The sequence below is a fragment of the Solea solea genome, chromosome 1, assembly GCF_958295425.1.
Source record: "Solea solea chromosome 1, fSolSol10.1, whole genome shotgun sequence".
Taxonomy (NCBI): Eukaryota; Metazoa; Chordata; class Actinopteri; order Pleuronectiformes; family Soleidae; genus Solea; species Solea solea.
The window spans coordinates 5251271-5276500 of NC_081134.1; the positions used below are offsets into that span (position 1 = coordinate 5251271).

Here is a 25230-nt window from a genome sequence, read left to right on the forward strand (position 1 = left end):
CTTTTATTTAAACTATATTTTTGTAATGATTTATTATATACTGCCTGTGTATTTCGATGTGCTGTTTTTCATCAGTGTATACCTTGTTGGTTCTGTATATTATACTTGTTCACTAAAAACATACATCTAAAGTTATATAAATAGTAATGTAGTTTTCTTCTCTTTCTTTTATCACAGTGATGTATACGCAAGTTGTCTGCACCGTGGGTACTTCTACTGTGTTGTGATTAAATAATGTATAAAATTGAGGAAAGATATAGGATATTGCAACTGTAGATAATGGTTAGAAAAAAATAATAATCGTCATCATTAGCATAACAATAAATAAAACACTAAAGCAACACTTGGGTAATGGTGGCACGGAATTTGCAACTTATATAAACGTTCAGAATGATGAATTAATTGAGTAAATTGTCTCAAAATTGCAAATTGGTTTTCAGTGTGTCTGTTCCTCATTCATTTCCCCACTTACATTATTCTGTACACTCACCCAATAATATTTTGTACATGCAGATGACTTGTTCATAGAAACTGCATGTATATTCATTAATATGTCATTTTTTACTGAAATACTAAAATAAAGATACAAAACTATATTTATAAGAACGTATATTTTTTAGTCAACTTTTGAAAGAAATAAACTTGTATCAATTGAGTTAATTTAATTGTTAGTAAAATGCCGGTAGTTTGAATAAAGGCTGCACCTTCCACCCAAAGTCCTTGTAACAGAAAAAGATGCTACACTCGACCTTTTTCTTAGAGGGACCGGAAGTGTCTCGTCTATTATTTATCAGAGCCTCGTGAGCCATGTGACTTTTCGTTAAGTTTCTTTTATTTATTTTTTTAAATACATAAACACATGCTCACAGCAGCAGTACAACAAAACAATACTCCATGTCAGTAAAAATAAAGCGTATTTATTTGAACATGAACGTCATGAACTACATTGGAAGCCGGGTGACGCGTTTGCGTGATGATGACGATGCATCTTTGCCATAGACGATCTTTGTGTTTGATCAGCTGACTTCGGAATTTTCGAGTTACAAAACATTGGAGCAGCACACGGTGACTTTACTTCATATACTGAGAGAAACGCGTTGTCTGCGTGGATGTAAATAACGGATTATGACAAAGAATGGATCCTGTTACAGCTCCGATACAGAACGACATTGAGACAGAGTAAGTATCTGCTGCTGCGCTGTTTGTTTGTGTGTGTGTGTTTGTGTTCGACAAAATGCTAACTACTTTGTCCCGTGAACACACTAACTATGGTATGTTGAACGTCGTTGTGCTGCCTGAATACATTTAAATTGACGTATATAGAGTATAGAGTGACAGGAAGGAAATATGACGTAACATATTCATTTAACGTGTAACATCCACGTGACACCTCAAAAATGGGGGGAAATGAATTAAATGTGGCCTTTAAATGCCCCCTTGTATGCCCCCCCCCCCCCCCTTTTTCTAATATTAGTATAAAGAGAGGTTGTAATTTTTCTCACACTGTTTTACATATTATTAACCACACAACCTATAGAAAAGTGAGAAACAAATGGATAGATTAAGTTATTATTATAATAATGATATATGCAGCCCTGATTGAAACAGCATTGATCTGCCCCCTTCCTTGCAAATGTTGTGACCCTTTTTAATGGTCACTGGAGCAGTGGGTGACTCGGCTATAGTGACTCACCAAGTCTGAATTACTGTAGAATGCAGAACAGGTGAAAAGCCCTGGGCGTGTACTGTACCTGCCTGCTGTCACATGACCTAATCCAATCAGAGAAGAGTGGGAATGGCTCACCTACTGTACACGTTTTTGTTGGAGATAGTAACTAAGAATACAAAAAAGTTAGTGTATTGACTGAGAGGTAAATAAAGATTACTAGATAGATAATTATCTAGATACATATTAATGCCTGCAACAATGCTGTTGCTCATGGCAGTGACGTTGAGTGCCGGCATGATGCTTATGTAATGTGACACTCCTCAGTGTGTAACCCCTGTGCTGTATGCAAACAAGAAGTGCAAACTCTGGCTGCACTGTCTTCAACGGCAGCAAACACTGAACACGTTTTTTCTACCATCTACCATTTTCTTCATGCCTCTGTGTTTGTGTCTGTGCTTTCAGGCCAAGTTCAGTCTGGAGCTGGTGGCCTTCCTGGTGTCCAACCTCCATGTCCCTTTTGAAGACAACAGAGGCCAAGATTCTTGGCTGTGAGAATACATCTTAACTTGTACTATCAAATAAAATAATACAAGGAATTAGCCACTTGATATTTTAAAGATCTCCACAGGCTGTACTTTTTTTTTTTTTAGTACGTGTCCACAGCACCAACAGAATCTCTGTTCTGTTGTTCATTAATCTTCTTGACTTGATCACAACAGGTCTTCAGAATGATCTATGGGCCAGGTTTGTGACTTTATCAAACCAGGATCGAATATGGACTTTGAGCCTGACCAACAAAGCGGCTCCCAAACCTGCAAGTATGTTCAATATGTCCTCTTCTTGGTCTTTGATTGTTTATTATCATAAAGCCGATAGCAAAAGCCATCTATTCTTTTCCCCTAGCTCCTAAGACTCCCCTGGTGATGGTCCATGGCTTTGGAGGAGGGGTAGGTTTGTGGATCAGGAACCTAGACGCACTGAGCCGGTCACGGACCGTCTATGCCTTTGACCTCCTGGGCTTTGGTCGTAGCTCCAGGCCTCAATTCCCCACAGATGCTGCCAAGGCAGAGGAGCAGTTTGTCCAGTCTATTGAACAGTGGAGAGAGTCTGTCGGCCTGGACAGCATGATTCTGCTGGGGCACAGTCTGGGAGGGTACCTGGCTACCTCCTATGCCATCCAGTACCCGTCACGGTAGGAATGCAGACACTCACTGAAACAGAAAATTCGAAAAAAGTTTCTCCTTGTTTTATACACAAGAAGAAAAAATGCTCATGTAATAATAATGATAAAAAACAAGCATAAGCTTTTACTGAAACAAAACCTAAACAGAGAAAATGTGCAAACATTAAACACGAGGCACTTAAAACATTAAAGCAATAACATCCAGATTAAAACAAAGACCATGAAATTTAAGGCGGCAAAAAAAAACACAGGCAGCTGTAGAAACAAACCCACGAGATAAACAGGCACTAAAACACTTGAGCTAGTAGAAAGCCCTGTGTAAAAAGGTCAGTCTTCATTTGCAATTTAGAGACGGGTGGTCATAAAACAAAACGAAGTGTGCACCATCATTTTTGAGCCACGTGTACAAAAACACAAGCACCTTTTGTTTTTAAATGTGACCCAGGGAAAACCCAGTATCTCACTACGCAGGGCTTTGTGCATATGAATGAGTATCAACAACAACATGACTCTAAACTGCTAAATTTTTGAGAACAATTCCACTGTTGTCACTCAAATGTCATTTTAAAGCAAATATTTGCACATTTCTGAACACAAATTGCATCATTTAACCAACACCGGCCTTCAAACTGCAACACATTACCAATTAGTGTCACTCACGTTGCACCTGTGCAAACTTATTTGGAAGAACCCACGCGTCATGTGTCAGAATAGAAACAGATGATCATGTGACACGGTCTCTGTAGTGTTCCTCTTTGTTCTAACATGGGTGAAATCACTAAGTTTTATTACAAATCATTTAGACTACGGGACAGTTGTGTTGCCAGTACATAAAAGGAAGACTTAGCTCCACCTTCACCGCCTTTTCTGCTGCCCCCAAGAGGCTGGGGGGGGAAAAAGCAATAATGAAACACAACGTTCTATTTGTAAGCAGGTGGTAAATAAATTGCTGCTTATGTAACATAATATTTGTGTTGTGTTTTGCCAGAGTGTCACATCTTATCCTGGTCGACCCCTGGGGTTTTCCAGAGCAACCGCAGACACAGAACCAGGAGAGTCATGGTCAGGCGACAGAGGTGGTGAAGAGGACGTCCCCTCCCCGTTGGGTGAAAGCTATCGCAAGGGTGGTTTCTTACTTCAACCCACTGGCTGTGATTAGAGCGGCCGGCCCACTGGGTGAGATGCAGAATGGTGTTGTTCAACTCGTTGAGGACCGTTGCTACGTAGCTCCGCCTCCACTCATGTCACTGTGTGTTACTGATTCAGGTCCAGGCTTGGTGAACAGATTCCGCCCCGATTTCAAAAGGAAATTTGAAGACCTGTTTGATGATGACACAATGACGCAGTACATCTACCACTGTAACGCGCAAACCCCGAGGTACTGCTCGTGCTCAAGTCACACGCTCATCAGCAGACCGTAATGCCTGGAAAAAGCCTGACCTTCTTTCTCTGTCCCCGTCACAGTGGTGAGGTGGGTTTCCGTGCCATGTCCAAGTCTCTGGGCTGGGCTAAGAGGCCGATGCTGCAGCGGGTTCACCTGCTGCCGCCCTCCATGCCTCTCACCATGCTGTATGGAGAATACTCGTGGGTGGACTCCTCGTCTGGGGACAAGGTGGTACAGATGAGAAGCGAGGCCCACACCAAACTGCTGGTGAGTGGAGACACAAGGTCATTTGAGCATCACAGTCATACGTTTTATGCATTTCTTTTCTGTGGTAGAAGATGGATGGATGTTTTTATTTTCTCTTATCTGTGTTTATCTCTTCCACCCGGCAGATGATCGAGAAAGCCTCTCACCACGTGTATGCCGACCAACCACAGGAGTTCAACAGAGTGGTCGAGAATACATGCAGCTCCGTGAACTGACGGCGCGTGTCAATGTGGAAACTTGAACTGGAAGTCTAGACGGCTCATCCTGGTGGTTTTAACAGTGCAACCTCATGTGTATTTCCATCTACTGCTGTGAAACGAATGTTGGGAGTCAGTTCACCGAGCGAACACGTTGTGTTACACCCTGAAAAAAGGGAAACGTGAATGAAGACTCTCAAACCCCGATGCCTACCTCGTTGGCAGCTTCACTGAGAGTGAGACACTGAGCTGAGAAGCTGGTTAGGGGTTAGCCTTCCAGCTTAGCTCATCAATCAGGAGGAGCAAAGGCTGAGCAGGTAGATCACAGATCTCTTCTTCTAAAGGCATTTGAGCCTTATGACAAAACTTATTTATGATTACATTTGCTGTTTCACAGTTTTTATTTAATCTCCTGTCCTAACAAAAACAGTTAGGTTAACAATACTGTCTAATATATATATATATATATCATTTATCATTCATTTAGCTAACGCTGAATTATGCTTCCTGTATATTCTTTGTCTCACATCAGCCATTAAGTACTGTACCCGTCACACGGCATCACGCATTTGTATTTTATACACCGAAGACAATAAAAACTCTTTTGACACACTCCTTTGTTTTTTCTTGTGTAGAAATCTACACATGTTGCACTTTGTAGCCCAGCCAGCAGAGGTCAGTAACAGTGTCATGTGATTAAACGGGTTTTATTTAATCACCTGTCCAAACAAAAACTATTGTTCACACACACTCCCCTACAAAATCAGATGTCATCCCAACACCTCAAAATGCAAAGACGAGGGAGTCTTGACGTGATGTTATAGTCATCTTGACTATATTAAGAAGGGAGTTGACGGACGTACTATCTAGACATGACTTCATATTCTAGCAATGTTCTCAGCAAGGCTGCCTCTGGACGTCTTTCAATTTAAATCCAGTGCAGGCAAAGTGCCGTGTGTATTCTTAAATTCTTAGATATAGAGATATCTATATATCTAAGATATCTTAGATGTAGAATAGGTGACATTTGTGTTGCTATTTCAAGACAAAAAACTTATTTCCACACACTTCTATGCATTTGAATATGTAACATTGCCTCAGCTGCAGAGAAAATACGCATATGAACACTTTTGATTGGAGTGTTTTACATTTATCGCTTCTGTGTGTGTATTTGAGTGTGAGACATACATGTATATCAGCGGTGTTTGTGGTTTTGGTGGAAGAAGGTGCAAGATATTTTGGCAGTTTTGACAAAATAGTTTTTAACTCTTTTCACTTTGTTTAGAGTTTTGACAAATCGAGCCTGACTTTTTAGAAAATGCTCTTATTCGCTGTCTTGCTATAAGTTGTATCCAATCCATCAATCCTAGCTCCACATTCATCCTCAAGTAATTCCTTATCAGCATTTTCCTGCTGCCCCCAAGAGTCTAACAAAGAAATGATAACATTATACCTGTATTTGTACTCGAACTTAGTACTGGCAGGAATCTACCAGTGTAGCTGATAAAAAAAAATTCTGATTGTATTAGACATGGCTACATGTAGAAATGTCTTCACAACCTTCCAGCAATAGCTTATTGAAAGACAATAAAGTTCTAATTGTAAGCAGGTGGTAAATAAAATGTTAATGTAACATATTTTTGTTATCTTTTTACTGAGTATCACGTCATATTTTGGTTGACCCCTGAGGATTTAAAGAGCAACTATTTAAGTTGTATATATATATATATATATATATATATATATATATGTATATATATACATATATACATACATACATATACATATGTATATATATATATATATATATATATATATATACATATACATATGTATATATATATATTTATTTATATATATACATATACATATATAACAATCTGTATTTGCTTCATATGTTGCATAATGGTACATTTTAAGTGTATAAGACATATGGGTTTGTCAGTGCAGTACTAAGTGCAGTCACACGGTGGTGCCCTTTCTCGCTCTACCGAGACTCAGCGGCAGGCAAGGTGACGCAACAGCGCCAGTTTGAGACAGAGGTGGTAATGGTACTACTAACTGTCACTGGCCACGGTGAAATCAGTCCTTAGCCAGTAACAGTCGGACCAGGAGCTGTGTGTGGACCTTGAAAGCCGTGGAAGTCCCACACACTCTCACTAAAGACGAGTGGAGAGTTAATTGGCAGTTAATTGCCGAGCAGCCAGCAACAGCGTGTGTGCCACACAGCCGACGGAGGGAGGAGCTAACTAAAACAGTCACGATTACTGATGTGAGGGCGGAGATAACTGGGATACATATTATAATCCCTGCAACAACGCTGTTGCTCATGGCAGTGACTTTAATTGACGGCATGACGCTTATGAAACGTGACACTCCTCAGTGTGTCACCCTTGTGCGTTAGAACTGTACTCATAGCAAACACTGAACACATTTTCTCTACCGTCTACCGTCTACCATTTTCTTCATGCCTTTGTATTTGTCTCAAGTTCAGTGTGGAACTGGTGGCCTTTCTGGAGTCCAACCTCCAAGTCCCATTTAGAGAGGGCAGAGTCCCAAAATTCTAGCCTGTGAGAATATATATTCTCATGGTAGTTATTAAATCAGAGAACGCAACTTAGTATATTATCTTCCACTCTCTAATGTAATAGCTATCATGAATTAGCCATTTTTAAAGCTCCTGACAATGAGAACAGCTGTTCAGAATGGTCTATGTGGGTGGTTTGTCACACGTGCCTCTTCTTGGTCTTTGTTTGTTTATTATAAGGTAATGCAGTGCTGCATATTTTATAAAGCCTATAACCAAAGTCATCTATTCTTTTCGCATAGCCCCTACGACTCCCCCGATGTTGGTCCATGGCTCTGGAGGAGAGGCAGGTTTATGGGTAAAAAAAAACCTGGATTCGCTGAGCCAATCTTGGACACTCCATGCGATTGCGTGACCTGAAGAATGTGTCGTGAAACACACAAAGAATGAAGGAGGAGGAGGAGGAGGAGGCTACAGAGCGGAGCAGTGGGGTGATGGAGCGAGGGCCTGGTCAGCAGATAGCAAAAGGGAGTAGAACTGAATGGGTGGGGTACTTAGAGGAAGGAAATACACACGGAGGCATTAAAAACAAGGGAGAGAACTGGTTGTCATCAGCTGCAGGATTACTCTGAGCTCGCCCCATGGCGTTTCATACAGTAAATGTAGGATTCTGACTGGGAATTGGTTTTAGGAATAAGAGATTGAGAGGAAAGAGGTGACTGGGGCGAGCTGCCAAAAGCATCAACCCAAATAATAAAAGGCAATCTTTTCATCAAATCTAGGTCCACCTTCATTTTTCATTTAAGTTTGCTGTTTTGCAAATACACTGCTTCTCTCTCAAATTTCCTGCACGGACAGCAAACTGCAGTGTGTCGCAAACCGAGACTCAGCAGAATATACAATGCACAAACATTAATTGTACCCGTGTACAATTAATACCAATATCATACCCGCAGTGGTGATTTTGGTCTGGAAATTCTGGTGGGGCCATGCAGGAGAATCTTATAATGCAATCCAGAAATAGCACATATTACTCTCATACCCTCACAACAAAAACACAGCAGCAAGAGAGAGGGGGGACCACAGCACCTTTGACACAACATTGCAGCTGAATAATGCCATCACACAATCAATGCCAATCTGATGACATATAATTATCATAGCAATAGCGCCACCAAATGGCAGTGTTCAAAATCTCACAATATCAAAAACTCAAGATGAAAAAAATAACAATTCCACTATAATTCAGACAATAAGTAAACTACATTATTAATTACAAGTTAGAATAAAAATAAATTAGACTGACCGCGCACTTCTTGAAGAGGAATGACGCTCTGCGGACCTTCATGTGCGCAAACCAGTGCCGCCCTTGCTTCAAATCAACCAATCAGAAGCGCTCTGGGTCCCTGAACTTCAGGCCCCACTGACTGAAACTGTACACGCTGTACACGCGCATGCACGCGCAGCAGTTCAGCAATACACAACACTGCAGGCGCGGAAACCCGACCGGAAACAGAGGACGCGCAGCATCCGGCACAACCAACTATTCACATACAACCACACAATGTGTCCACAGTGGAAATTGCGTTCATCAAAAGAAAACTGCGGACATTCCATTGGGGACAATGTTGAATTTATTATTAACTTATGCTCCACGACATTTTTGACACAGGAAAACATAAAAGCTTATAATCCTCCCCCTGCACAGCAGCGCCCTCTGGTGGGGCACGGAAAACCACACACCTCACCAACAGTATGCAGTTCAGAGATAATGTTATAAGAATGTGCACAGGCTCTGAGCCAAGATAAATACGCAAGAATCAGTGCTTTACCTTAAGGTGTGCCACATACCTCGAGTTGCACTGTTGAAATGAGTCACTATGACGTTATGTCATGTCACACATTTGATTTCGTAGATATGGACATTTTCAGGCTGAGGCGTGTCTTTCAGAGTAGGTTTTTATTCCCAAAATGTTACAGAGAACAGCCCTGACAGATGCGATACATAAATAAATGTAATGTTATTGAAAGAGTTCCTTCACATTGTACTTTTAAGTGCTGACAGACAAGAGCTGTTGTGATATGGTTCATTATAGGACGGTATTTGCTCATTCGGTAAATATGATGTCTAATTATACACACAATGATTGGGACACACGTAGAAGACAAACAGAGCAACATCTTCATCATCAAGATCAGCCATGAGGAACATTCGTTCTTTCAGTTTAATGAGCGCTAACTCCAAAAATAAATGATGTTTTATATATTTGTTTATTTTTTATCTGAGGAGTGAAATATCCCTTCAGTCACGTCCTCTACATCGTCAATTGATGTGGGAATATGACAGCATCCTTCTTCTTGCCACTGCACCCTTCCTTCATTTAAGCCATGTGATGTTCATTTTGTCAGAAAATACTTCTCACATGTTTGTTTTTCTCCCTATAACTATTGATACATGTATAACACACACACACACACACACACACACTTTTGTTTTATTATCACAATAATACTGATTATCTGACTGCACCTTCACATGCGTGTCTTGAAATGCACTAGTTTAAATCGGTCTAAGAACTAGAACAGTGTGATTAATTCAGTGAATGAATTCATGCACTTAAACCCCGCTGCATACTTCTTCACCACAGGTTTGGCACTTTAAAGCAAGGCACAAGTATGAATTCATATTATTCATATTAATCATTAAAATCATTATTATTATTATTATTATTCAAGTAAAAAAAAACAACATAATACTGATAATGCTACAGTTAAGTGTCTAGTCATAGTTTCACAAATATCAAACTTCAGAGTTTGCAGTATAAAACGCACAGTTTCGTATAATTAAAGGCCTGTGTTTGAATTTTAAAAAGGCACGATTGATGTCACCGGCTCCTTCTTATTGTTCAAGAACAACAATGTTAGCCACTCCATGCACTTGAGTGAGCTGTTTACAATCAAGAGAGGCCACCAGCTTCCGGGGTCCAGGCTGGGTGGGGACGAAGTGCTCCGTCAAAGTCACCGTGGCGTGACCACCGACGTCACTGAGAGGGACAAGCATGACAGAAATATTAGTCAAGAGAAGGAAGGAAGTGGGGGAAAGTTGGGAGGGTGGAGTGAAACGGAGGCGTATATATATATATATATATATATATATATATATGTATAGATGCTGAATATATCAGATTTTTACCCGACGACCACTTCATGGCCCTTCTGTAGACCCAGGCCTTCCACTCTGAACATCACATCCTTTAGTGTACGTGGCATCGGGTTGGTGAAAATGATCTTTGCCGCCATCTCCTTGCCAACCACAGCTTCTCCCAAAGGCTGTCGCACACAAATCCAAAAAAAAAAAGTAATATAGTAAACACAGTTGTACAAACAAAACAACGCCGCATTAACAATGCAGTGCTAACTAACGTGGGGCCCACCGTGATAGTGAGGTCAGGCGTGCGGAGCCTAAAAGTGGTCTGGTTGGCTAACACTTGCTGGGTCTCACTGACTCTTCCAGACAGAGTCAGCATCAGCGCTGCCTGATCCACCAGCTGGTTCTGGTACTGCTGATATGGCAACACCCAGTCAATGGTCTTTTCTGTGCGGAAAGATAGAGACAAAACCCAGAGATCAGTATTCAGCATTTGCCATGACAGACAGACAGACAGACAGACAGGGAACGATGAGTTTTAGTGGACCGCTGACCTTCATTGGGCAAAAGCTCCACAGGTATCTGCTCCTTCTTGATGGTTCCCCTCAGCACACCAGTGTAGTACATGACAGCCACCTGGCTGTGCAGTGTTGTCCGACGAGGATGTGAACTCAGGTTCTTCACCACAATGCTCAGCTTCGCGTCAGTGCCCATCCTGGGCCCCTCGCCCTCCATCTTCACCTCCACGCCCACGTCCTCTGCCATGGCAGTGGAGTAGACGTCTGGCTTGCTACCATAGCGACTGGCAGTCTCCACGGCGATGCGTTCCTCCTCTGAGCCTGGTGAAAGAGGGAGGAGCAGGTTGAGCGCACATTGTTCTGAGACGTGGAACATGGCCAAAACAAAGAAATGCATGTTTTGATAAATCAGTGCATTTCCATAGTTCACGGAAGTGTTGAAATAATTCTGTCTGGAATGTCAATCCAAAGTAGAAGCGCAGTTAGGTTTCCAGTACCTTCTTGGTGTTTGTACAGGTGTGTGATATCTGCCCTCTCGTCAGAACCCACTGCTTTGGTGCTGATGCAGTGGCCGACTGCTTTCTTCTCAACATGGACCTGGCTGTAAGTGCCATCCAGGTTCCTCTGCCAGTAGATCTTATCACTGTTGACCTGATGTGAAAGACAGGGAAAACCACCACGATCAGCTCAAACATGGAAGCTCATGAGAGTTTTCTACATTTATTTACTCATATCCCACTCTTCTTCTTGAGAGTTTTCCCCTGGTCTGTTCACAATAAAGAAACCAAAGAAAGCATGTGAACCTAAAATATTCACAATTTATTCCTGTTATTCCCTATCCGCACATTTTAATTTGACTCCCTTCCTCAAATTGCCTTAACGACCTGGAGGTAAATGGTCGAAAATGTTGTTCACTTGCCAAAAGGTGCAGTGCTCACCTCAGCAAAGACAAAAGGCGTGTCGTGTTTGAGGTAGACTTGGCCGGTGCGGATGCCATTGACAGAGGCGGGGCCGCAGCGGAAGGTGCCCTGGCTTGTTTCCTGTGGAGTTGAGTCAACAGCCTGCCAGCCTCCGTAGCCAGGGGGCAGGTCTGGTCTGGCCATCCAACAGTCGTTCCACACGTGGAAATTCCTTTAAGGTAGACGGAAGTGAATAAAAATGATTGAATTGGAAGACGCTTTTGGGCATTTTGTGAAAAATGTGACAGTCTGGACAGGGCAGGAGTGATGTCAAGCATTTAAAAAAGCACATAGAGTATTAAAAAGAAATGATTAACAGTAAGAGTTAGCATCAAGAACACAAGTAAGTCGTTTTTAGTTCACAGTCGAAATCAAAAACTGTGTCCAAGTCGAAGGCTAAATAACAAAAAGTTGTCTTGCCTGATTTCCTCTGCTTTATTTCAGTAGAACAGCACATACAGGCCATGGATGCAGCCAATTAACGTTTCTTTATTCTGTGTCATAGCAACACATCCCTCGGGTATTTTTACTTTGCAGTTATCGAGGTAAGGTTTAAAAAAAAATAGATAAAGGGGACATGAAATGCACCCATCAGTCTAAGGACACAGTAATATCTGAAGGCAGATAGATACCAGTTTAGCCTCGGCAGTCTGTCAGGAGTTGTAGGAAATTGGAAGTGAATGATGTCCGTGGGTCGAGTCAAATTAGAAGCCTGCTTCCAGAGCACATCTAAATATACGGTGCATTCCTATGGTATGGATTTAGCAGAGGGCCTACATGTAGAGTTACACCTCTTACCAGATGGAGTCACTATTGAGGTGATCGATCGGCTCCATGTTCTCGTCCAAATACACGTCTGTGGTGAGGGACACGTCAGTGTCATGAGCAGACTGGAAGTTGGTCACACTGCGGGCAGGTATTCCCAGACAGCGCAGCACTGGAGACAAAGACATTCGAACGAACGTTCAGTAAGACCCGTTTAAACGTCCAATGACATCCCCCAGGTGCTAAATATGTCCCACAAGCTTTGTTTACATTTCCACGAAGATGGCATTTGCATTGTTGCAAAGAGAGTTCATTAACCTGCAAGAATGAAAGCAACACACGTGCTCCTATCAGTGATAAAAGAAGAAGGCACGACCGGAATGCCAATCCATGGTATTTAGGGTACATATATATATATATATATACATATATATGCATATATACATATATACATGAGGTTCATGTGAAACCTGGGGAAGGCAACCCTCTTTGGTGTTCTGTGGCATCTCCCATTGCCACACACACACACACACACACACACACACACACACACACACTCTTCACATTCCATCGGCCACCACCCACTAAGCTCCAAAAACACAGCCAAACATGTTCTTTCTCCCCCCCCCCACATGCTCACCTGTTGTAGTGACCCCAGAAAAGACCCAGCACTGTCCATAACACACAGGTTTGCCATTGGAGGTGTGGTATTTCCTCAGGATCTCAACGCTGCTGCTCCACGCCGACGGAGAGACTCCATCCGCGTATTTTCCACTCCAGTTACCCACCAGCACCCCAGAGTCATCCTGAGCATTTATCTGAAAAGACGAGGAATGACAAAATGAGTGACGTCTGCCTGCAGTCGCACCAAAACAAAACAGTCAGTAATAGTGGGAAAATGTGATGTTTAGGCATTGATTTATTTTGGCTTTAAAGGGCGACACATCCACGTAACAGTCTTACCATGGCAGATAAGACTCTGACCACATTGACAGGATCCCATCGACCAGATGGAGCCATGTCACTCCTCTCCAGGATGAACAGACATGCTTCTAGGATTCCTTCATGAAACTTTAGAAAAACAAACAAAAAAATATACGTTCAATTATTACATGCAATCACATGGTGCTGCTCTTCCTCTTTTGGCACAAATGGGGCTACTGAAACGTAAATTGCGGAATGTGTCATTAGTTGTGTTTCCATTACCCGTAGAAAATATCGTGATACATTTTTTTCAAACATTTTTACGCTCTCATGAGGTAGGTTTTTCAGTCGTGTCGATAGAAAAGTTTATTGCAAAAGTGCAATGGAAACACTTTTTCGCATGACTTAGGGGGGACCACATGACCCGTTTGCTTCAGTGCAGTTGCGTCAATCGAGATCACTCTTCCAAAACCATGGAAGTCTCGTTTTTTCTTTACGAAACGAGACAAGACTTAACGAGAATTACGGCTCATATGCAAAACACCCTTCAAATGGAAACACCTGCAAGTAGAAATTGAACTTTGTCGAAACATCAGGATTATTTTGCGGAAAAACTGCAATGGGAACACAACTATTGACTATTAAAAAGGCCAAAGACAAAACAATTAAAGCTGATGTCAGTAGAATACTAAAGCCAAAATATACTGTATGTTAAATAGCTATGTATCCCGACAGCTACTATGGATCCAGAGTAATTTCTCAATAACATGGGATGGTATCCAACCAAGAGTCAGAAATCTACTTTATCATTTTAAATAAAGATAAAGAACCAAACATGTGAGGTGACATCGTTACAAAGTTAAAAAGACAACATTACTGAAAAGTATTACAGGTATTACTTGATCCCGATATATTTTATTGTACAGTCCCTTATTTATTGTAATATAAGTATATGGTATATTTGGGAACCAGATGTTCAGCAGGGTCTTGATGGTCTGTACCTGCCCAAAGTTCCACGTGCGGGCACCAATTTGTTTCTCTGTGCCGTAGTAAATCCTTCCTGTGTCGTTGAGCACATATTCCTCCCTCTCTTCATCATCATCCAGGAACACTGTGTCCTCTACAAAGAGACACAAACAACAGCGTGTTATCTCACCCTGATTTTAAAAACACAGATGTTTTTGTTTTTTTTTGCTTTTACATGCGGATGCCATTATCCTGGACAATCTGGGCATTGGTAAATGTGTGTGGGAATGTCCCAGAATCCATTCTTTGTCCACCTCTTTAATGACTAAATCCTTGAAGAATGTGATTCCCATTCAAAAATTGCGTTGCCGAGTGCCCCAGAGGCCAGGAAACAGGAACACAAAGACTCCATAGACCTTGGAAAAGGGGCCCACACTTATTTATGGGAAGTTGTCTGTTTTTTACTGACATCAGTGTGACAGACTTAGCCACGCACCACTGACATGAGCTTGTTTTGAAATCTGTTCTTTCGTGTTCCATTTCTTTATCTCTTGCCAATTCCTCTGTTGTTACCAGTAGGTGTGGACAAGAAACGTGACAAGGGAAAATAAAGGGAAGGCAGTATTCAACGTAGACATGAAAAAGGCACGTGAAGGGAGTCATGAGGGACGACTGAGTGAAAGAGGGGAAGTTGTGCTTGAGAGGGGAGCGAGGGAGGGAGGGAGGGAGGTAGAGGAGCATAACAGAGTGTCTTGGGGTTTTTAAGGAGAGGGAAGTGAAGCTGAATTTATCTGGTAGCTGTGATGATTGTAGGTTTTACTTCTGACTGAACATTTGAAGAATGCGTAGTGAAACACAAACACACACACAGGAGGAGGAGGAGGAGGAGAAGGAGCAGTGGGGTGATGCAGGTCAGCAGATTGCAAAAAGAGAGTAAGGCTAAATGGGTGGGGCACCTAAAGGAAGGAAATACACACGGAGGCAGTAAAAGCGAGGGAGAGAACAGGTTGTCACCAGCTGCAGGATTACTCTGAGCTCGCCCCATGGCGTTTCATACAGTAAATGTAGGATTGTGACTCGGAGATTGACGGAGGAAAGAGGGGATTGGAGTGAGCTTCTTTTTTTTTGTTTTGCAAATACAATGCTCCTCTGTCAAATTTCCTGCAGTGTGCAGCAACTCAGCAGAATATACAATGGATCTAATTTCCTAATATTTATGTTTTTGTGTTGTTTTTTTAAGGACGATAACAGAATAATAAATACACATGAAAACATGACGTCAATTTAAATAAGCATTTGGAAATAAATAAATGCTGGACTCCACAAGGGATTCCCATTTGTTCATAAGCACATGTGAAAAGAAGATATGTTATCACTTTACTGTTCATAAATGTCACATGACATGATGTTTACAAAGCAGACAACCTATAGTGTCATGTTTACTAGAAAGTAAACTAGGACTGGGAATCTGTATCGGTCATTATTGGTATCAATCCTGGTCCGAAACTGGTCAAAAATCACTGCATCAGATATCGGACGGATGAGAATGTAAAAGCTTCACTATGCACAGACTGTAAAAATGTGAATAAAAATCAGCAAAAGCAGTTGAACAGCTTCATAGTTCATAAATGGTGTGGAATAGTCCCATCTCTAATAATAAAATAATACAAAAATAAAAATAATGTGGACACAGAAAGTTAAGTTCATGGTGAAAGTGCCTGGCAATTGTTTTCTCTTCAATGGCCACCAGGGGGCGACTGTGCAGGTTGCAAAAAAGAAGTGAGTTTGTATGTAAGTCTATTAGAAAATTACCCAAATTCTCACCTAATTTATAAGAATAGTAAACATTCCTAGTCTCACTCACTAGCTTCATGTCTTCTTAAATACAGCACGATGTCCATTTAGAGTTATATTGACAATAAAGCAGGTTTTGTTTCAGGGTGTGGTTATGGTGTGATTGACAGAGGATGTCACGGTTTCAAAAACACAGTCGTCCTGCACAAATGTTTCATAAATGAAGCCACTGAATGCCAATTCCATCACTGGCTCAGTGTTGCTTAAGCAGCAGAAACATGTGGCGTTACATAACTGCTCCCGCGTAGTTGAACACAGGATCACGCAGCAGCTATTTATTGGACGGATGGAGTTGGCCCTTTTCACCTATGTGTAAGATTATATGGTGACTGCTCTCAGAGATTAAGAAGCTGAACAGGGATCTGCCAGTATTATCTATCTGAATGTTGATAGAGCAGCTCATGTATGCATCTTCCCTGCAAATCCGACTGAATCTGATTTGTGAGATACTTCTTTAATTTCTGCTTTAATGCCCCCAAAGCTGATATCAAGTCAAGTGGATTGATTCCAGACACGTTATGCAACGATGTGTGTCTCTCCTGCTCACAAATGTCTCCTCTTATCATTGACGAATCTGTTTTCCTCTTTTTCCACATTCCTGCCCTCAGCTCCAAGTAAACCCCTCTCACCTTCACACCATGGGTTGAAGAGCATGACGATGTTGTTGTCCGAGTCGTGTGTAGTTGAGGTCTGGCCCCTCAGAGAGGAAGTGGTCACGCTCAGTCCGTACAGGCCGATCACAGCGCTGGCGGGCGAGTTGACGGACAGTTTGATCTTGTTGCCCGTCTCCTCGACGATCTTTGCCTCCCAGCGTTCGTCTTCCAGGTGACCCACCAGTGGAATAATGACGTGCGTGCCTTTGGACACCATGGGCAGGGAACCTGCAGCAGAAAGGTAATTATTGTAGCAGACATTTAAAAGAAAATAAAAAATCGTATAGCTACACCCTAGCTACTTTGAACAAAAGGTCACTTCAAGAAAAAGTAGTTCTTCTGAAGGTCATCCTCGACTAAGACTCACTGGATGCTTTCCCCTGAGCTATGTGCTCTGTGTCATCCTTCCAGCCTTAGCTGCGGTTCACTGGAGTGAGTATGGAATTTAGCCCATTGTTCTTCATCTGACCTCAAGCCTCCTCCATTCTTCTTCTTGTCTCGCCTCCGAGTACTTGACCAAAGGAAATCGATGAAATGCAGCGCAGCCTGTTTTCTTAAACTGATGTCACCTTTATTGAGAACAGATTTAATCTTTTCCAGATAAGCTGAGAGAATGTTGTTGCGCAACCTATTTCACTTCAAATGTGACCCTAACAGCAAACGAGAGTGAGTGGATCGATACGATCGAACGGTCCAGAGTTTAAGACGTGTGACATCCAGTTGGAAAACTACTAAACGACTCTTCCACTAACCCCCCTAAATGTCACACACTGGAAGTGTCTTTATTCTTAGTTTTACTTTAGTTAATTCATCAACAAAAGGAAAGGATTATTTCAAATCTCCATATTCTGAATGAAAGGGATTGATCTTATTAAATGTGCCCCTTTGTCGCAATAAACACTTTGCAAAGAGCAAAAAAATCAAATATCATTCACAGAGTAGATCATATATGTAAGTCTAACTATATTTCCTGGTCTTTTCAATGTAACACCTGATTTAGATTCTTTGGTAACTTTGTTGACTCCTTTCCCAAACATGAACTGTTCCATCAATTTAGTCCTGAATCTTATTTTTAATTTTTATTTATTTTAATTCTGTCTCCTCTCTCCTTCCGTGCACGCAACTATCTATCAACTATCTAACTATCACTCCTCTGTGGTGATGTAAGAGCCATTTATTCCACCGTGTGAAGTGTTGAAATACCAGAAGAAGGGAGGTGTTCGGTGGAATCCGAAGCGTGTGGCGTACGACTGAACTGCTGCTCGATTTAAATGTGCTAACTATGCACAGCATTTTGATCACGTTTTCCCCCCCAGACGCTGTTTGGAGTCAGCGCTTCATTCCTCTGCATTTCACAAGGGTCTGCAATGTGCAGTGCGTGCCGGTTAAAGGGGCACGTCATGTGGACTCACATTCTAAACCTTTACATATGAGTTTACGTACATATTTCCTGTTATTTTGTAGACTTTACACCCGTTTATCCATGACTTCTAGCTTACTATTTGCATTCATACAGATACAGCAACTCATAATGAATTGACCTTTAATTAAAAGACCTGTTGCTGTTCAAAATGCCTCAAACACAAACTGAGACAAGTTGAATGACTCTATAATCAAATAGCTATTTCAGTTTACCTTCATCAGACATGGAAAGCATTTCTGCAAAATCTACATTTCTGATATTCTGGACAAAAACAATGTAATTTCTCCCAGATCACACAACCAACACAGTCTACTTTCAACTGAAATAGAGCAGGACAGTTGTGTTTCAGATCTGTTTAGTTAGTCTGTTATTGGGCATGTTAGTGCATCTATTCCACAGTTGCTGCATGTCGCCCTGATGCCGTACTTGCCGTTGGTTCCCGTCCCATATCAGCATACTATAATGCAAGTTTGAACTAAATCACTTCTGGTTTACTGGCCGTATCCAACCTCCCTAAACCGTACGTTGTCGCCCAACTCCACGGATGTGGTCGTACCTGTTTTCAGGTCCAGGTGCAGCTTGTCAGTGGCAGCGTTGAAGGGCCTGTTGAGCTCCAGCTCCATCTGGAAGGTCTGTCCTCTGCGGAGGATCAGCTCGTCGCCATGATACAGGTCCGTGTGGTGCTCCTTTCTGTTCTGACCCGTCTTGGAGCTCAGCAGGTCCACCGAACGCACGGACAACTTGATGTCTGGGTGAGGAAGTTCAACATCAAATTTAGGCCTACTAAAGGTCGTGCTGCTGCTGGGATTATCTTTGGTACCACCGTTTAATCTGCAATTTAATTACCTTCCAGTTCCATCTCCTTTGCGTCTCCATTCTCAGGCTTTAGCTTGACAGGCTCTGGGGTCGGCGGCTTGATCACTTCCACCTTGTCTGTGACATCATAGGAGGTGCTGTTCTGGCGCTTACAGCAGCATGGACACATTTTCCTGAACCACCGGCGACATCCTCCCTCTTCCTGTTTCTTCTCCCCCTCTTTGTGAATGGTCAGCTCCACCCTGGTGGGCGGGGCTGCACCAGGGAAACGCCCGACCTCGGACGTGCCTCTGACCGTCAAACGTTCACCTGGCATTCTGGGAGGAAAATTTTAAAATACCAATTAAAATAAATCTTGAGATTATCATTATCATGAATTTGTTTGGGCTGAATAATCTGACATTGATACACAACTCCTTTTTTGGACATCTTGGTGTTTGTTTAAAGGTCACACCTTCAGGCTTTACAGAATAGGGTTTTCGTCTTTTTATGGGTTGTTGAGTCAAAGTTATGTTTAATTTTATTTTGCATGTTTTTTTTTAATTAAAAACAGGGAGTAGCGTTAATTAATTTTGTTTTTGTTCATAAAAAACAAGCCGAGCGACCTTTGAACTTTGATGTATTTACATATTTCACAAATTCAATCTGATTTTAGAAAAATGTGTTTACTTTTTATTTAGACCTGTTTACAATGAAAATTAAAAAAAAAAAGATTGCCTATAGGTGGTGCTGAAAAAAGGATATAAGACACTCTGTTTTGCACATTATTATAGCCTCTACATAGGTTTTAACAACACAAAAAAGCACTATTAGCAGTATCTACCCATGCACATACAGATTTCATCTGACACAGTTTTGAGATATTCATAATAAATACCCAGATCCTAATGTAAACTGTTTTCAGTGGAACTCCATTCTACCAAAGAATGGTTCTTTGGGGAACTGCTAAGTATGCGTTTTGATAAATATTTTTTCTAAAGTGTGAGGGCCATAAACAGGATTCCATTCATCTCAACTTTAATTAGCGTGAGAGTAAAAATCTCACACAAACACAATCAAACATGTCTGAAATTACAGCCCAACAACGTCGCGGGAGGAACAACATTGAGTGGCTGCAGGTTTCATTCCACTTCACCTTCTATCCATGACAACAACAACAACAACCATTTAAATATTTCTCCAGTCCTTTCATCTCTCCATCATGAAACACCCATTATACTTTCTCTTTTCCCACAGTTATCATGTTCCAGATGTGCCCTCTCCCCGGTCACTGGGCTTTCCCAAAAGAGAAGAATCCTACGTGCCTCACGCGCGGCGCTGGATTCCATCTACTTGACTCAGGCTCCTGGCACATGACGTTGTCTCGTGCACATGTGGGTGAAGGTATACAAACATTTATCACACTGCCTTCGTGTGTCATATTAAAGATAATCCTATTCTGTCATGGCCTGATAAGAGAATGATTAGGACGCATACCACATACCACAAATGCCCTGAAGTTCCAGGTTCAACTCAATTGCTCAAGTTTTTAATGCCTATCATTCCCATACTGTCTTTCTCCCACATTTCCCGTCAGTCCTCACTGTCCCTTTTAAACGGATTAAAAGAAGTAAATATAAGCCTGTCCTTTCGGCCTCTCAAGTTGGGGTTAAATATCATGAGCTGAAATCAGATGGGAGATTTAAACCAACATGTTTATGAGAATGAAAAGCAAGTCGAGGAGGAGGAGATATTTCCCTCTCACTCTCACTCCCCTCCTTTCCCTCCCTTCTCTCAACATCTGGAACGTTTCCACTTCAAGATAAGTAGCTCATGGCTGTGGATTTATCAGGCAAAAATGAAAAACATCAGAGCACTGCCGGAGTTCTTGTAAAACTTGTGCAAAAAACAAACTCATGCAGTGATAAGTTAATTAAGTTAATACATAGGAAATGTGTTTAGTTTTGGTTTTGGGTTTATTGTGCCTCCCCCTCGCATGCAGATGATGTGAATTCTGAACACAACACGCCCTTATAGAGTTTGATAATGGTGGAAGAAACACAGAGCTGCCTGTAACTAAAATGTATTCATTAAATAGTGAAAAAGTTTCCCAATTTTCAAAAAGGTGACATGCCATCACACATAATCAGTTTACTGTTATTGGAGGAGCAAAGAAACTAGAAAATATTCACATTTAAGAAGCCAAAAAACACAGAAATCACAAAACTGTAACAAAACTGATTATTATTAGTCAATGGCGAACTTTGATTTTTAATTTCTAGAATATTTGATCCTTTTTTCAATGCATATTGTTAAAAATCTATGCCAGGTTGTGCATTTTTGAGTGTTCCAAATTTTTTTCATGTATTGTTTTTTTAATTATTATCAGTCGATTGTTGACAGCGTTAACTAAAATACTCACACTCTTCATTAGCTCACTGACACGCACTCAAATCACTATTTTTGATGCATCATGACAAAAACCTGGGAAATTAAGGGTTAAAAAATTTGAAAATCTATTCATGTTTGACATGTACAATGGGGACTTATGTTGGTTAAAAAAATTTAAATAATAATTTATTGATACAATTTCTTTTCCTTTTTTTACGAGCACACTTGGGTGCTCTAAGTGCGATAACGTGAGTATTGTATGATAAATAAATAAAAATCATAATGCATATAAACAAATGTCTCTGCATATCTTTCACATATTACATTATCCAGTTTGCATGAAGTATATTGAAAATAATTCATTTATTTTTGTGCATCATGACAAAGTTTCCATCAATATTTGATATGTATGGAAAGGTATGGAGGAGTATTAGGGCCACATGTAAAAAAGTCTTTCACACAACACGTAGTAACTTCTGGTTCTGCAGGTGTAAGCACCAGGCGAACTCATGTCTGCAGGTGACGCTGTACGACATAAACACGCTGCCATTCCTAGTAACAGTAGCTGAGTCCTGATGGGATATAATTGCTCCTCGAGGATGTGGATCTGTGCACATGGACTGAGCCGTCTGCTACTGTCTCACAATGTGCTCTTTGTTAACTTGAGCATTCTCCAGTGCAGAGCAAAGCTAACAGTGAGGGCTGCACAGCAACCATCTGAGGAAAGACAAACAACAAGAAGAAGAAGAGTCTGTGCCCAAACAATTACATACGATTGCGGTCGTTAAATATTTGGAGGGAGCGAGCGTATCAAATGATGATGATTGTAAAAAGAAATGTTGTTCAAAGACGGAGAACAACAGAGTGGCCTCACCCCAAGTCCATGTGTGACAAATTTTAAGGCAAATTTTCACAACCTTTTCCATAATGGAAACACACCTGTGCATAAAGTACTCCAAAATCTTTATATTCGGATTGAATTTGTGAAATTTTGACACAGTTCAAAGTTCGCTAGGCTCATTTTTTTTAACAAAAACAACGTAAAAGCGTTCTATTTTGTGAGTTCTGCACAACTATTGTGACTCCCGTTTTGTTTTGCTTTTTAAATATATGATATAAAATTAATCATAATTTTGACTCAACAACACATAAAACACTTTTTTGTAAAGAACAGAGATGTGACCTATAAACACACACACCAGAGGATGTCCATATAAGGGCGCTCATGCGGCATGAGCACTAACTTAAGGGTTAAGACTTGGTTTTAGGGTTCAGCCTCAGCATTAGGTTTAGGTTAGGTCAGGGGTGTCAAACATATGGCCCGTGGGCTAGAATCGGCCCACCAGAGGGTCCAATCTGGCCCGCAGGATGGCTCGCATTATGATTAGAATCTAATCATAATTAGATTCTTATTATGGGTTATTGTGCTGTTATTTTACAGGTCCGGCCCACTTGAGTTAAAATAGAGCTGTATGTGGCCCTTGTACTATAATGGGTATGACACCCCTGGGTTGGGGTAGTTCTGTGTGGCGTGGCGTAGAGATCTACCCTTTTCTGATATCCCTTAAATCAGTGCACCCACTTTTTTTTTTTATCATGAGTGACAAATATGTGCATAATATAAGGTTTCTGGCTATTTATTGCCATTTCTATTACACCTATTTTGAAACCAGCCATTACCAAGAGACAAATATGTCTTGTGTACATGGGCAAATGAATTTGGCGACCTAAAAAAGATCCATCTATGAGCCTGGGAATGAGCATCACTGTGGTGGCGCGTGTTTGCACTGTAACATTCTCCATTCAACACTCCGCCCTGATCATGACGATGTCAATCAAAACAAAAGGGAACCATTAAGCAGAACTCAACACATTCTGCTGATAAAGCACATACCGCAAATGATTACATTAGATGTAAAGTTTCTATGTGTCTTTAAACTCACGGACAATAGGTGACTAAATGTTTTTAGGGGGGAAACATAAATGATCAAACGTTAACTGGCCATAAAAAAAAAATGCTTTTCTGTAACTCACTGATATCTTTACAGTTATCTGACTACAGCACCAGAGGTGGCCGAGAAATTGGCCAATTAGTCCTCGATTCAACTCCTAAAAAAAGCCACAAGCCCAATTTTTGTTCTCTCTCCGTCCGTCATGCTTTAATGCACAAACTAAAATGGGTTTGTATCATACAGAAAATCAAAAGCTTTGCTTATCACAAGCCTCACATGTCATCTGTTTTCTCCTCTTCAGTGGGTTTGCACTGACACGACTGGAATATCACTACTGTTTTGCCTGGTTTTCCTGAATTAAAAGAAATTAGAAATGTTCAGCTTTGCTGTGTTGGTTTTTCTAGTTTGTTAAGGCATTCCGTGTGTGTGTGTGTGTGCATTCAGTACACATTTATTAGACCTCCACAGCTGCCTTAAATTAACAGCACTGGTGATTATCAAAATAACATGTTTCTGTGATGCTCTTTAACCAAAATTACTTATTGTTACCTCTGACTTTTCGAATGCACTATTTCACAAAAAACAAATAGTAAAGCCCATTATTAGTTCTTGATTAAGATCACACTTAAATTATAGTTATTTACTTGCATTCCTGGGCTGTTGTTAAGCACTTTATTCTCACATTATACGTGCACATATATATGAATAAAATAAAGAGCAATGAACTGTCTTCACTGCTGCCTTAAGAATACCAGAAGTGACATTCATTCCACATGGTTCACTGTCTCTGGCTGAGGGACGAGAATCAGCTGCAGCTGGTTATTGGCCACAGACCAACAGGCATGACAACACTTTAACTTTAACTGTGTTGCTGTTTTTTTGTTTATTTCTTACAGAAACAAGTCCATTAAAACCAGTAAAAACAGTAAAAGCATGAGGATGAAGATGAGGAAGACTCCTCGTTATCACTACTGGAAACAAATGAAGTGATGAGGTGTTTAGATAGTGAAGACACATTGAAAGCATGACTTTCTCCTGTGCACGTGAAGAAAACCGTTACATGTAACTTGGAGTAGAGAAGTCACTTACTTGCTGTGTGTGTGCGCGCGTTTTCCTCGAAGTTATCCCTCTGCGTAAGAGAACTTTCTGTATCTTCTTCTTCTTCTTCTTCTTCACTCGCCCTGATCGTGGACCACAGTTTTTATATTCCTTCCCGCACACACTCACACACCCCTTCTCCTTCACCCCGCCCCACACTGTCACCCTGCGTGGTTCATGTTGCCTCCACTCCCACTCCCACCAGGAGGTCCGACGTGGTTTGAGTGCGCTGCGTAAAAAAAACAAAAAAAACCCGCACGTAGTTAGAGCATGACACACACTCACACACACACACACACACACAGAGGCGGAGAGAGAAAGTTTGTTATGCAATGTTCAGTTCGACTTTTCCAGCGCAGGAAGGGAGTGGACGCAGAGAAGATAGAGGACCGTGGACATAATGTTTGAATACAGTGAGACTTAATGCGATCGACCAATAAAAATCTCTGATTCTACTTTACATTTTACACGACATGACAAAAGCGCACATTACTTTGTAACGGGACATTTAAAATACATGTTTATTGGCGCCCTAGCCCCCGCCCACGTCCACCCAA

General features: G+C 41.2%; 2 protein-coding genes across 2 annotated transcripts; one reads left to right on the forward strand and one right to left on the reverse strand.

The window, feature by feature from the left end:
• Positions 1–823: 823 nt before the first annotated feature.
• On the forward strand, positions 824–5312 carry abhd4 (abhydrolase domain containing 4, N-acyl phospholipase B). Its single transcript, XM_058639555.1, has 8 exons — positions 824–1179; positions 2132–2217; positions 2389–2487; positions 2573–2861; positions 3841–4028; positions 4119–4230; positions 4317–4503; positions 4629–5312. The coding sequence occupies exons 1-8, from the start codon at positions 1136–1138 to the stop codon at positions 4716–4718; spliced, it is 1095 nt and encodes a 364-aa protein (XP_058495538.1). The 5' UTR covers positions 824–1135; the 3' UTR covers positions 4719–5312.
• A 3860-nt stretch (positions 5313–9172) lies between these two features.
• On the reverse strand, positions 9173–24838 carry tgm1l1 (transglutaminase 1 like 1). The gene is made up of 14 exons (XM_058645228.1): positions 24665–24838; positions 19284–19570; positions 18994–19185; positions 16991–17242; positions 14543–14661; positions 13581–13688; positions 13258–13435; positions 12651–12789; positions 11832–12024; positions 11391–11544; positions 10930–11214; positions 10662–10822; positions 10421–10557; positions 9173–10271 (listed from the first exon to the last, which is right to left on the reverse strand). Exons 2-14 carry the CDS (start codon positions 19567–19569, stop codon positions 10127–10129), a joined length of 2349 nt encoding a protein of 782 aa, XP_058501211.1. The 5' UTR covers position 19570; positions 24665–24838; the 3' UTR covers positions 9173–10126.
• Between the last annotated feature and the right edge of the window lie 392 nt (positions 24839–25230).